We start from the raw sequence: 14,388 nt of genomic DNA on the forward strand, positions 1-14,388 counted from the left end.
TGCTAATGCTTCCTAGAGGAAAAGGTCTTTCTTGTTGAAATGCTTACCTTCCTTTTTATCTATTTTTTTTTCATAAATCTTTTCAAATGAAAAAAGATAAATCTTTTCATATCATTATCGATCGATTCATATTGCAAAATTTGGAGTATTTATAACGGATACATAATAAACGGTATAGAACAATATGTAGAAAACAATAAAAATATCCGTGAGGCCGATGCCGCGAGAGAAAAAAAAAACATTCGGAAAATAAAATGCAAATAGTCCAACTAAAATCATGCTAAATTTGGATCAAATTGTTGAGTGACACATTTTTGTCTTTATAATGAAAATTCTATTTTGGTGAAATAAATTGTTGGGAATTTTTAACTTTAATACCAAAAATAATTATAACTAACACTTATCATTTAATGATTTAGAATGCAGAGTAAAAGAAGAATCTGGTAATTCATTCTGGAACATATAGCTCCTGTGAAGGCAACTTAGCCGCCGAAAGGTGATGCGCAAGTACGAAAGACATAGTAAATTAACGATGAATGAATTATTATAATATATATATATATATATATACTTATGTTGCTCTAATCAGTATGTTCATTAATACCTGTTAGTCTAACAGCTGCATTATACTTTTGTAATTTTGTCAATAGACCATCACCTTGTTTAATCAACAAATGATATTGAGAGTTTTTATTATCTGGCCTATTGGTTTCAATTATTCCATTTACTCTGTCAATGATACAATTTAATTGTTTGTTTGGTATGAATTTACAAAGATCATTATCTAAAAATTGTTCCGATACACCAAATGCATTTGCCATGGAAGATAAAGAAATTGTTTTATAAGATTCTAACAATTGGGCGTAAATTTTTCTTCTCATTTCCCTCACAAAATAATCTGCATGTTGATATAAATATTTACATGGCAATAGAACATTATCATAAGTTTCTAAAAGGTATGGGAATAGAGAAGAATAATCGGAAGTATATAATGATAGAGTTAAGGAGAATAAAGATTGTAATGAAGATGCAACAGTTAATAAAGATAATAGTTCTGGCGAATCAATAATTTTTGATTTTAAATCTGTTCTTTCTAAGGTTAGTAAACCAGCAATGGAAGCATACATGGCTAAATTTTCATAAGAAGTTAATTCTGTGGATGTGAAAGTGGATAAACTGTCAACTAATAAAGTTGAAGCTTGTTTGAAATCTCTTATAGATAAACAATGAATACCCAAATAGGTCTTGTATCTATTTCTTCTTTCCCAATCACCACCACCTTTTTCAATCAAATTATTTATTTGGTCCAAATTTTCTTTAACAAATAATTGATCATTATAGAAAAAACCTAATCTTGTAATAGTTAACATGATATCAATTTTTGCACCTGATGAAATAGCCATATTCATTGCAATGGTTAAATATTTCTTTGCATTATTTAAATCTGCAATTTGAGTGTAATATTCACCTAACTTAATATAACATTGAGTTTGTTCTAATTCACCTTCATCATTTTCCTTCACTTTTTCTAAATTTTCTTCTAATTCTTTAATTTTAACTTGATTTTTATTAATTAATTCATCATAAAATTCATTTTCAAATTGAATAATAGATTTATTTGCCAAATATTTGTAATAAGGTGCCATTTCTTCATCTTTAATTATTTCCAATAATTCTATAAGAGATTTTTTCTTCAAATCCATCGATAATGATTTATTTGATTGCGGATCTAATATGAAAGCTAATTCGGAAGCTTTATAATTGGGGACATTATTGACGGTTGGATCTGCCAATTGGGTAGCTTTCAAATCTGTTTGGGATTCTGAATCTGATTCTGCCATGATAATAGGTTTAATTTACAGTCTTCTCACCTTTCTCTAATTTATATGATTTAAAAATTTTAATTAAAAAAAAATTGCACTATATTTTATAAATACATAATAAGTATTAGCTTATTTCAAGGTGGCAAAATTTAAAATAAGTAAATGTAAATTAGTGTTAGGAAGTTTACAATGGGGTGCACGGATGTAAAAATCCGGGTAAATAGATCTCGTTTTTATTAAAAGAAAAAAAGAAATTCCGAATATATATATGTTACATATGTATAAATAATTGATTTGCCAATCACAATTTATTTAAAAGTGCAGATATTAGACTAATTCGTAAACGGTATATCCTTCATATTTTTTTAATCATTTTTTCTTTTTTTTTATTATTTTTGATTGAATCTTTATTTTGTTATACCAAATCCATACATAGTTGGAAAGAAGAATGTCGTTAACTCATCCCACCACATCATCGTATAAGTTCCGTTTTGAACCGTTTCTATTAAGTGAATATGCTTTAGGAAGAGATGTGGACCGAGACATATGTCCTGATTTTGATGCTCGAGATGATGGTCATCCCAATGGCGGATGCCCTCGTGGATCACAATGTCCATTTAAACATATCCCATCATTATTCCATAACAAAATTGTTTGTAAACATTGGCTCCGTGGCCTTTGCAAAAAAGGTTCCAGATGTGAATTCTTACATGAGTATAATTTACGTCGTATGCCTGAATGTGTATTTTTCGCTCGTAATGGATTTTGTACTCAAGCACCTGAATGCCCCTACCGTCATGTGAAACCAGAAGATCATGTAGAACTATGCACTGATTACCAACGTGGGTTCTGTCCTCGTGGACCTTCCTGTGCACGTCGTCATGTCAACGAAACTACTACCACCCTCTGCCAATGCTATTTAACTGGGTTTTGTCCATTGGGTTCTTCACAATGTCCCTATGCTCATCCAGAAACTTTACCGCCATTACCTTGGCCCCGTGACTTTTATTTACGCATCCGACCAGATAGTCAAATCCACACAAGAAAGTCTGATATGGAAAAGGAAAAGAGACTGAATGCAATTTTGAACGGTGATGTATAAATCTATGAGTGACACTTCCAACACCAAAAAAATGAAATAAAACCAATCACCTCTAACAGTCACGTGCACACCATATCACGTGGCCGTGCTTATATTACCATTCTGCTTTTACTTTTGGTTTTGAAAAATTCACGTGCCAGGCACGAATGTATTTACCCGCACGGCCACCTGGTTTCCTGATTCGGTATCACGCTTGCTGGCAATAAGGGGTGTATTACTGCTTTTGACCACAATTTGTCTGTCTAAGAACACTCTGCACACATGACACTTCCAAATCAGGTAACACACGGCGCCCCTGGCCGTTTCGGGCACGCCAGAAAGATGCATCCGTAGAAGCCTACAAGTCCTGATCGGGTGATCTGCCAATGTACATGCATTTCCAAATTCAGACATCATGAGCGGGGCTCACTTCCATATTGGGCGTGGTCCCGGTGGCCATGCCGTTTTAGGAAATCCCCTGCACATTCGCTGTAACTGCAACACCGTCTCCCTTTGCAATCTCTTTTCGGTTTGTGGAATCTAAACGGCCCAAGTGGAAGATGCCCAGTTGCCTTTTTACCTGTCCAGTTCCATCTATGTTTTGGTTCATAGTAATTTACTGGCCTAATCTGCTTCCGATGACGACTAATTCAAGCTCCTCATTTCCGAATCCTCCTCGATTCTCAACAATAGACAGAATGAGTGGTTGTTCGCCATTTACATGCTTACGTTTTTCAGTGGTTATTTCATCTTTAGAATACCTAGTATGACAAGGGCTAATGTTCCAGATGTATACAGATTGACCCATATATATAGGGACAACCCTGCATTCAACTCCCTTAGTTTTATGCCATTTGGTTAATAAAAAGAAAATTTTTTTGTTAGTTTTTTGCTTTTTATCTTCTATCTTTTACTTTTTGTTTTTTTGTTTTTATTTTTTTTTCATTCTTAAGAGTTTGTTCGTTTATCACTGAGAAATAACTTGCTTTAAACATATTTCGCATTTGCTTTATACTTTAATTATTCATTTGCTATTACACGTTTGCGTTTAAACAAGTATATCTAACCAAAAACAACAAGCTAACTAACCAACTCAAACAAACGAAGTTATCACTCGTAATACATACAACCACTCACAATGCATAAGACTTATTCGTTGAGAGGCACAAGAGCCCCAACAGCCTCACAATTACGTGACCCTCCTCCTCCAAGAGCTACCACTAAGGGTAGATTCTTTGGTAAAGGGTCTATTGGTTCTCATTTCAAGATCCGTACTGCACACGCGTTTGCTCCTGAAATGGCCAAGCAATTAACTCAATTGGTCAAATATGAAAAAAACATTTTGAAAGCCATGGAAAGATCTGCCATTTGCAAAAGAGACTCTGCTAAAGTGTTATCGCTTTGGGGTATGGAAAATGACGATGATGTTTCAGATATCACTGATAAATTAGGTGTCTTAATCTATGAATTGGGAGAATTGGATGACCAATTCATTGATAGATATGATCAATATCGTTTGACTTTGAAATCCATTAGAGATGTGGAAAGTGGTGTTCAACCTTCAAGAGATAGAAAGGCAAGATTACAAGACAAGATTGCCATGGTCAAATTCAGAGAACCAGATTCTCCAAAATTGGAATTATTAGAACAAGAAATGGTTAGAGTCGAAGCAGAATCATTGGTTGCCGAAGCCCAATTATCAAACATTACTAGATCTAAATTGAGAGCTGCTTTCAATTATCAATTCGATTCTATTATCGAACATTCTGAAAAGATGGCCTTGATTGGTGGTTACGGTAAAGCTTTATTAGAGTTATTGGATGATTCTCCATTAACTCCAGGTGAAACAAGACCTGCTTACGATGGGTATGAAGCATCCAAACAAATCATAATAGATTGTGAAAATGCTTTGAATGAATGGACTTTAGATTCTGCTCAAGTGAAACCAACTTTATCAATGATGTATCCAGAGGATGCCGGTTTCAATCATCAACAATATATCGACGATGAAGAAGAAGAACCAGAGGAAGAGCCAGAAGAAGAAGAATATGACTCAAATGGTAACCCAATAGAATACTTCGATGAAGAAGAACAATATATTGACCAACAACCTTGGGATGCTCGTCAACATCAGCAACAAAGAAATAATCATCAACGTATGCCGTACCAGATGAAAGCCTAATAAGTCCAAAGAAAAATAGAAAAAAAAAGAGAAAAAGAAAACACATTCACACCCTGTTATTTTCTAATGTATTCCTTATTTTAATATCCTTTCGAAATTTTTATTATGCTTCAAACTTTTTGTCTTTTCTCCTTAAATATCTATTTTTTTCCCCTCTCCTCCCTGCCCCTTCCAAATTTACTTTATTATTCACTCTTTAATTCTAGTAGCAGCTCCAATATCGTTCTACTAGCTTGGTCTGTCGTTAACCTATACTTTATACTTATACTTTTTCTCCTCTTTACTTTTTATGCAGTAGATTTATATAACTTGAATAGTTTTATGTAATAATTATACTTCATAGCCCTACCACGTGACCCACTCATTAGAGGTACTTTAATTTCTTTTTATATTTATTTTTCCATTTCCAATTCAAAATTTTAAATATCAATTTGTTTTTCTATATACTACCGACATAATTTAATGACTAAAAAAGTATTTATTTATTAATTAATAAAAATAGGGTGAAACAGTAGTATATTCTCATTTCTAATAAAACCAAAGCATATTTTTCTTATTGAAAAAATATATACATATCTTTAAAATCTTATTTAATTTATAGTAAAGAAAAAATATATACATATCTTTAAAATCTTATTTAATTTATAGTAAAGAAAAAAATACTAAAATTTAATTACCTTTCAAAACGATTATCTCATCATAACCTTTTATTTTTTTGCAATTTTAATTTTTTTATTTTTTATTTTTCTTTTGTTTTTTACTATTTTTTCGCGTAGACTTGCGTAAACAGATAAAAAAAAAAAAAATTAAAAATTATACATTTCAAAATAAAGCTCTAATAGAAACGTAAATCAAAACAAATATAAAAGGAAATTACCGACTATTGTATTATTAATAACCAAAACAACCTGCTAGTATCCCTTTCGGGTTTCTTATATTTGTCTCCTGTGGTATACTTCAATTATTTTTTCTCTCTCTCGCATCTTTTTTTAACCGCCCTTTAATTCAATTTAATTTTTACATATACATGATAATGTCAACTGATCAACTGATACCCATATCAGATTCTAATAATGCTTTAAAAACTCTCCCACAACAAAATTTAGATGGTACAAACCTACCGGATCCACCAAGCCAACAAGCAATAGAACTACAAGAGAATAAACATCCTAATAATAACAATGATGATGATAATGATGATACTGTGATTGGAAAAGATTTAAATGAAGAAGAGATGGACAAAGAAACAGATGCTGCATCATACACTAATCAACATGATGACACGCCACTTATACGAAGACCTTTAAACACATCCACAGAAGAACTAATAATAAATCATAGTACAAACAACGATGATCCCATATCGAAAACTAATAATGATAATGAAACTAATGAGAACAACCTACAGAGTATACATTCGGATGTAAATTCCAATATATTAGAAATAGATGAACTCCCTAATGAGTTAACATTACCAACATTGGATGATGATTTAGAACAGAAAACTGATGATAAAACTAATACTGATATACCATCCGATCAGGAATTAAATATTTCCACCGACATTATGCATAAAGAGGAAAGTTCTACTATTCCCACTGACTCAGCTGAACTTACCTCTAATGAGCTATCAACTAACGTGCCTGATAATCTTCCGTCTGAAAGACCCACTCAACAACAATCTGAAATATTAAACAAACTTCCATCTGAGATATCAAACAAATTGCCGTCTGAAATATCTACTCTTTCAAATACCAATTTACAAAACATAAAGAATTCAAATGATAATTCTTCTGACCCTGAAAAATTCGAAATACAAACATCATTAGAACAAGAAAAACAAACTAACAGTAATAAAACTACCAATAATTTATCAGAAAGTATTAATGAGACTATCGAAATAATATCAAATGATTCAACAACTACTGATTCTGGAATATCGTATAAAGGCGGTTCTGAACTCACTCATAAAGATTCAGGAGATTCTCAAGAGAAGATAGATTTGCAAAAATTGGAACAAAACTCTCCAAAAACGATTATTGAACTTCCAAAAGACTTAGATGCTTTCCCAGAGAATATTGATGAAATTTCAAGTAAAATAGAAAATTTATCGGAAGAATTGGGAGAAGAAATTGAAGAAAATATGGATACAATACCAAAAGAATTAAAAATTTCAATAAACGAAATTTCAAAACAGCAAGGGTCAAAGAAAGATACTTCAATTAAAGAAGACCCTCCATTTAGACTCACTTCTACTGATGATTCCAAACATATTTTAAATGATAGTACCAAATTGAAGAACAATTATCAAGACTCTAACAGCAGTAATAATGAAAAAAATAGTAGTGATGATGATACAAATAAAAGTTCTGGGATTGCAAACGAAGATAGTGATACAGATGATGAAAAAGATGCAATCGATGCAGAAGTGTTTTCAAAGTTGTTAGACTTCGAAGCAGAAATCGATCCAGACGAATTATTTTCTCCAAACGAATTATTACCTCCTACATTAAGCACAACTATTATTGATATGGATACTAGTGCTAAAAGCCCTACGAATGATTCATCATCAAATATATCGGATAAAGATTCTAAAAAAAATGATATTCCCGAATTGCCAACACTTGAAGATGAAGAAGAACTTTTTGATAATTTACCCCTATTATCCAATAATTCTTCTAATAAATCAAATGATATATCTCAAAGATCTTCATCTAATTTTAATGAGAAGCTAACTGAACCAAATAAGGATCTTCCAAATGATGAACCCTCGATACTATCATTGAAAAATGAAGAAGATCATGATTCAAAAAATGAAGAACATCAAAAACAATTAGATCAACATACACCGGCATTTATAATACATGAAAAGAATAATTTGCTATATCCTAGCAGAAAAAATTCTCTTACACCTGTAACATTATATGGAAAATATGATTCTCCATCTTCTAGATTCCAAAATAAAATTCTCAAACCAAACACTATCAGTAATATTCAAACAGATAAAAGTGGCGTTAAAAATAATGATCAGCCAGTTAATAACGCAAATTCTCAATCCACTCTTCCAACAAATCCCGATAATAACCAACTAAATCCGAAAGATTTAACAAATTTACTTTATAACGGTGCCCAGAGGTTATCTGATGAATCAAAAATTTCAGCTTATGCTAGATTAGATTTCCAAAGCTTCACATTTTATGTTCAAACTTTACATGTAATTCTTGGTCGCAGATCTGAAAATGATTTCTCTCATAAAGTTGATGTTAATTTGGGTCCTTCAAAATCAATTTCGAGAAGACATGCTCAGATATTCTATAATTTCGGTACTGGAAGATATGAACTCTCTGTGCTTGGTAGAAATGGGGTTTTTATTAACGAACAATTTGTCGAGAAAGGTCATACTGTTCCATTAAAGCATAAAACTAAAATCCAAATTGGTGAGATTCCGTTTCAATTTGTATTACCAGAACAAGAAAGAGATCCAGAGGATGAAGAAGATATTAAGAGCTCACCAGCTATCCCAGACATGAATGCCTTAGAGATTGACGATGAAGATAAACACTTAATCGGTAATGGTCATGATGATAGTAATACATCACTTCCTGATTTAAACGATAATGAATTTATGCCATTAGACGATGATATGGATCTAGATGATAAGCCTCTAATTCAGATAAAACAATCAAAGATTTCGTCCTCAAGTATCAGTACGACTAGCACCTCAAAACCACAAACATTAATGAAGACTACTTCTGTTAAAACATCACCTGCGAAGAAAAAGAAAATACAAATTAAAAAAGAACCACCTAAAGAAAAGAAACCTGCACGCGAACCAAAGAAAGTTTATTCAATAAATGAAATTCCTCCAGAATACCGTAACAAACCACTCATTTCTTACTCTGTTTTATTAACAACCTGCATCAGAAAGTATGCCACACCCAAAGGTATGTCTTTATCTGAAATTTACAACGCTATTAGGGAAACATATCCATATTATAAATATTGTAGGGATGGCTGGCAATCATCAGTTAGACATAATTTATCTCTTAATAAATCGTTCCGTAAAGTATCCAAAGGTGGGAAGGGTTGGTTGTGGGGCTTAGATGAAGATTATATTACAGAACGTGATAGGCAAAAGAAGGTGCAAGCTGAAACTGCTGCAAATAAGGCAAAAGCTTCACAGATGAAAGTTAAACAACAACAGAAAAAAGTTAAAAAATCTGTTAATTTAAATCCTATTAAACAACCAATCACTCCCTCCTACAATGCAAATAATAAACGACAAACTATTTCTCAAACTTTAGCAGCAAACCGCGCAGCTACCAATAATAATAAAGCTAATAAAGCTAACGACCAACGGAGAACGATGAAATATTTACAAGAACAATTAATAATTTTGACCAGAGACCGGAAAGGCTTACAAAAAGCAACAATCACCGATATTTTAACCCAAGCACTTGCTATGACAATCAATCAGGTTACAAAAGCTGCCAAATCAAAAGGTATATCTGGCAACCCACTAACTGCTTTAATGGACAAGAATCCTCAACATCTGAATTTAATACTTGCTGCTGCTGTAAATGCAGCAACTGTTAAAGTTACGAAAGGTAAGGTAAAGAGTTTGGTTGATTTGTCAACAGTTACATTACCAACCGTTGTTCCTGGTGCCAATTCTGATACTTCCTCAACAAGGCCTACTCTTACTCAGACTATAACAAGGAAAAACCCCTCAGACAATTCTTTTGACCCAACCTCATTATCCAGATTTTTCCAACCCAGACAAAATTCTTCAAATACTAACAATTCAACCCCTAAGATCACTGTTCAATCAATGAGTAAGAACAGTCTACCACAAAAGCGTACTAGAGATGACAGTGATAATGAGGAAGGTGATGATGATGAAGAAGAAGATTCTAGCTCTGATTCTAGCTCAAATGACAGTGATAGTGGTAGTAACAGCGATAGTGATATAGATAGTGGAAGTGATAATGATACAGGTAGTTCGGAAGATAGCGACGATGGCAGTGGTTCTGATAACGAAAGTATTAACTCTAGTGGATCTGATTCTGGCGATTCTAGTGATGAGGAAAGCGGTAGTAGCTCAGGCACTGATAATGATTCAGATGATAGTGACGCTGGTAGTGACAGAGATAGCGACGATGAATCTAGACAGCATAATGAATACAGTTCCAGCAAGGATAAAATCCAAGGAGATGCACACATCGTCGTTGATGATGCTAATAATAATGATATAACTAATACTAAGAGTGATGAGCTTTTGAACGATAGATCTGGCTCGGAAGAAAAAGAAACTCATAGTACAGGCTTCAGTCTTTCACCTCCTGCTTTTAAGTCTACTGAGCACAAGCATTCAAATTCTGAAAATGATTCAGAAGAAAGAACACTACAGTCGGCTGATAATAAGCACGATTCTGAGCTAGAAGAAAAAAAAGAATTAGAGGTATCATACAATGATTCTTTGAATAAGAGTCATTCTCAGTCGCCTCCTATCGACCATACGGATATAGATGCCATATCTTCCTTAGATAATGAATTACAAAACAGTGAGGCATTACACGAGCTTCAATCAGCTAATCCTGATATTGCATCTGGTGACATTGAATTATCTCCATTGGACGGAACGCTAGAGCATGCTTCCCAATAAAAAAAATGAAAAAATGCACCATTTTGTTGATAATGCTGCTGTTCTAAGCCTTTTAAATTTCCTTATCTGTCTTCCAATTACAGATAACTTTTAGTTAATTATATATTCAAGCATATAGATTTACTCTTATTCAACAATTTGAGTAGTCAATTAGATAGAAACAAATAAACAATTAGATAGATTTTTTTTAGACATTTTAATGTATTTCAGCTAACGGCTAGTCATCTTAGAAATGGAAGATTCATCATCAAAAAAATTATCGAGACTGCTACAACCGTACACCTACTAATATTTTATTTCTCTATTTTGTCCGCCTCCGAAACATTCGGACACTGAGTAGCACGTGTAAAATATTTTTTAGACGCAATGGATTTTTTTCTTTGGAATTTCATGTTTCACGTGATTTTTCATAATTACCGATTTCAGTTCCATCAGGTCGAAAAATTTTGAAGAAATATACTATGGCTACTATGAAAAAAATTATCATTGACACTTAAAGAAGCTCTTTAAAAAGAGAGATTTTTCGTTAACTTAGCCTTTAATTAATATTTAATATATTTTTCATTCGTTTGTGCTAAACCATAGTCCTACAACAACCGCAAAGATGTCTGCCAAAGCTCAAAATGTTATGCGTGAATTGAAGATCGAAAAATTGGTCTTAAACATTTCCGTTGGTGAATCTGGTGATAGATTAACCAGAGCCTCCAAGGTTTTAGAACAATTATCTGGTCAAACTCCAGTTCAATCTAAGGCTAGATACACCGTTAGAACTTTCGGTATCAGAAGAAACGAAAAGATCGCTGTTCATGTCACCATCAGAGGTCCAAAGGCTGAAGAAATCTTAGAAAGAGGTTTGAAGGTTAAGGAATACCAATTGAAATTAAGAAACTTCTCTGAAACTGGTAACTTCGGTTTCGGTATTGATGAACATATTGATTTAGGTATCAAATATGATCCATCTATTGGTATTTTCGGTATGGATTTCTACATTGTTATGGGTAGACCAGGTGCCAGAGTTACCAGAAGAAAGAGATGTAAGGGTACCATTGGTAACTCTCACAAGACTTCTAAGGAAGACACTATCTCTTGGTTCAAACAAAAGTACGATGCTGAAGTTTTGGACAAATAAGTTTAAGGTTATAAATTCTGTTTTCATTAAAATTTTCTATTCCATTATATAAATAAATTTATATATATACTTTTAAACTGACAACATTTATAATTTTAAATATTAATAAAAATTAAAAAAAATAAATGTCATTGAATAAATTAAAAAGGTGGGATAATATATATATTCATTTCAAATAATATAAATTTCATATACTTATGATATTACAGTTGACCTAATCTAAAGAAAGATTACTGTTTAATTTTTTTTCCCAAGCCAATCTCTTAGTCTCCATAGCTTTGATGGATTGGCTCCTAAAATTATCTCGATATCTATTCAAGTCATTAATAGCGGTTACTTGTTTCTGTTCTAACGAACTTACGTTTTCTAATGCTGATACCATTGAATCATTATTTATTGCCCACTGATTAATTATCGTTTTAGATAATAAATTTTCTAATGTCAATTCTTGAAATCTTAAGTAGGAATCAATAATTGATAATGTATCTCTTGTTAATGGTTCTGTAGATTCTAATGAATACCTTGATAAATCTATACTTTTTTCAACTTTAATTTTCTTGTATGAATTATTATCATATTCTGGAAATTGCTGATTCACTTGAGGATTTTCATTAATCGAAACAGTTATTGCAGCATATTCTCTTTTTTTGCCATTTTTATTATTATAGTGAAGAAATTGCTTGTTTAATTGCTGATAATCATATCTAGGATCTTTGAATTTAAACCTATTTAATTGTTTTTCAACATTTGGATGTGTCGGAAGATTATCATTTCTTTGTGAATTTTGACATATGCTATTTAATTGCTCTTCTATTAATTTTTCAATCGTATTCAAAGTCTCTGTATTAAGTGGGCCTCTTAGCCCATAAATATCATTGTTTATACTATTATCCAGTTTATCAAAGCTCATTCTGGTAATAGTTAGCTATTATTTCCCACTACTTTATTTCATATATATATCTACATAGATGAATAGACTGTATATTTTATAGATTTATTAACTAGTCCGAATCTGAAAATCGAACATTTTAAACCTGAGCGGGTAAAGCAAATATTGCTCAAAAACTTAAAAACTAGTAGTTCACAAATAATGCAACTAGTTATCAATCCTAGCATGACAGCTAATATGATATTTTTCTGATTCTTGAACGGCACTTCCTTAATAATCACTGAAAAACTTGCAGAAGTGAAAGTTTCTGATTATTCAAAAGTTATTATCTTAGAAGCGTTATATTTCTACCAAAATTTTGGAATGGAAAGTAAAACAAAATAATAACTCGAATTACCTACTCCCATATATAACAAAATATTGTAATAAAGTAGATATAAAAAAAGGTCTTTTCTGGTAATGTATAATAAATCGGAAGGACTATAGTTCCCAATTTATATTGTAACCAAATAAAATAATCTGAAACAAACCTAATGAATATATCGTTTATGTGAATATAACAATCAAATAAAAATCTTATAATTTGAACAAATGCAATTTGAAATTGTGAAAAAGGCTGGAAAAATTTGGGAAGTAAATGCCGTGTATTTAAATATGCAGAATTAGATCGCCTGCATGAATCAACTATGGCAACTATAATGTAAATATTGGTAAATATGAGGAGGGCAAATAGAAAGTTTTTAATGGATTGTACAAATGTACTAGAAACCGGCTCTTGTTGATGCATTCTTTTTCTTTTATGCCTGCTTGTGGTCTTATCCTCTTTATTTTCTTGTCATAGGTAAAATGCTTGAATTTATTTTTAGTTCCTCTACCTCTTCTACTGCGTTTTGCTCTGTGTGCCATTTTATCTTTTGAAAATAATTTTGCTTTAGCTGTAATAGAATAGGGTGTAATATTATTGGAGTAATTTTTTTTATACTATTCTGTTATTTAATCTCTCTTTGTTGTTTTATCTTCTATAAAAAACTACTTATTAAGAACTTACAAATAAAATATTAGCTAACATTCTCTTGTATTGTCTTTTCATGATTTTCTTTTATATTCAAAAATTATTAGAAATGACACAAAGATATTAGTGTTACAAATTTTGCTAATACAATATTATACTCTAAAGTTTACAGGGTGCGGGTATATTTAAAAATTAAAATAAAATATAAATTTGAATCAGAACCTAAGATTGTGGCTTATTTCTTACACTTTAATTATTTTTTTAGAATAAATCCGTATATATACTTTTTTATATATATTTGCTTTTTTATATATATTTGCTTTTATATATATATATGTATTTTTGTTTTGATTAAAAATAAGCTAAAAAATCTTATTATATATTTGTATAAATGGTCTGATGCTTTTAAAAAGATTTATTAAGCTAATATTTTAACATTTGACTTGTTAGTAATATTCTATTGTGTTTTATAAATTAATATCAATTACTGACAGGTAAATTTTTTCCGGTAAACCAGAAATTGCTTTAAATCTTCGGGCCAATATAATAAAAAAAAATAATTACATTTAAACATAACGAAGTGTCAAGTTACAACGAATAATAAATA

The 14,388-nt window shown here is 31.5% G+C and overlaps 6 protein-coding genes across 6 annotated transcripts; 4 read left to right on the forward strand and 2 right to left on the reverse strand.

Moving 5' to 3' along the window:
- Positions 1-581: 581 nt before the first annotated feature.
- On the reverse strand, positions 582-1,841 carry RPN7 (proteasome regulatory particle lid subunit RPN7; the record flags this gene model as incomplete). The annotated part of the gene is made up of 1 exon (XM_004179517.1): positions 582-1,841. One exon carries the CDS (start codon positions 1,839-1,841, stop codon positions 582-584), a length of 1,260 nt encoding a protein of 419 aa, XP_004179565.1.
- Positions 1,842-2,271: 430 nt separating this feature from the next.
- On the forward strand, positions 2,272-2,925 carry YTH1 (cleavage polyadenylation factor RNA-binding subunit YTH1; the record flags this gene model as incomplete). Its single annotated transcript, XM_004179518.1, has 1 exon — positions 2,272-2,925. The coding sequence occupies one exon, from the start codon at positions 2,272-2,274 to the stop codon at positions 2,923-2,925; it is 654 nt and encodes a 217-aa protein (XP_004179566.1).
- A 1,117-nt stretch (positions 2,926-4,042) lies between these two features.
- TBLA0C02370 (Eisosome component PIL1/LSP1 family protein) lies at positions 4,043-5,086 on the forward strand (the record flags this gene model as incomplete). The annotated part of the gene is made up of 1 exon (XM_004179519.1): positions 4,043-5,086. The coding sequence occupies one exon, from the start codon at positions 4,043-4,045 to the stop codon at positions 5,084-5,086; it is 1,044 nt and encodes a 347-aa protein (XP_004179567.1).
- A 1,027-nt stretch (positions 5,087-6,113) lies between these two features.
- FHL1 (Fhl1p) lies at positions 6,114-10,751 on the forward strand (the record flags this gene model as incomplete). The annotated part of the gene is made up of 1 exon (XM_004179520.1): positions 6,114-10,751. One exon carries the CDS (start codon positions 6,114-6,116, stop codon positions 10,749-10,751), a length of 4,638 nt encoding a protein of 1,545 aa, XP_004179568.1.
- Positions 10,752-11,355: 604 nt separating this feature from the next.
- Positions 11,356-11,880, forward strand: TBLA0C02400 (60S ribosomal protein uL5; the record flags this gene model as incomplete). The annotated part of the gene is made up of 1 exon (XM_004179521.1): positions 11,356-11,880. One exon carries the CDS (start codon positions 11,356-11,358, stop codon positions 11,878-11,880), a length of 525 nt encoding a protein of 174 aa, XP_004179569.1.
- A 214-nt stretch (positions 11,881-12,094) lies between these two features.
- Positions 12,095-12,790, reverse strand: SNT309 (Snt309p; the record flags this gene model as incomplete). Its single annotated transcript, XM_004179522.1, has 1 exon — positions 12,095-12,790. The coding sequence occupies one exon, from the start codon at positions 12,788-12,790 to the stop codon at positions 12,095-12,097; it is 696 nt and encodes a 231-aa protein (XP_004179570.1).
- Positions 12,791-14,388: the final 1,598 nt, after the last annotated feature.

The sequence above is a fragment of the Henningerozyma blattae genome, chromosome 3, assembly GCF_000315915.1.
Source record: "Henningerozyma blattae CBS 6284 chromosome 3, complete genome".
In the NCBI taxonomy this organism is placed as follows: Eukaryota; Fungi; Ascomycota; class Saccharomycetes; order Saccharomycetales; family Saccharomycetaceae; genus Henningerozyma; species Henningerozyma blattae.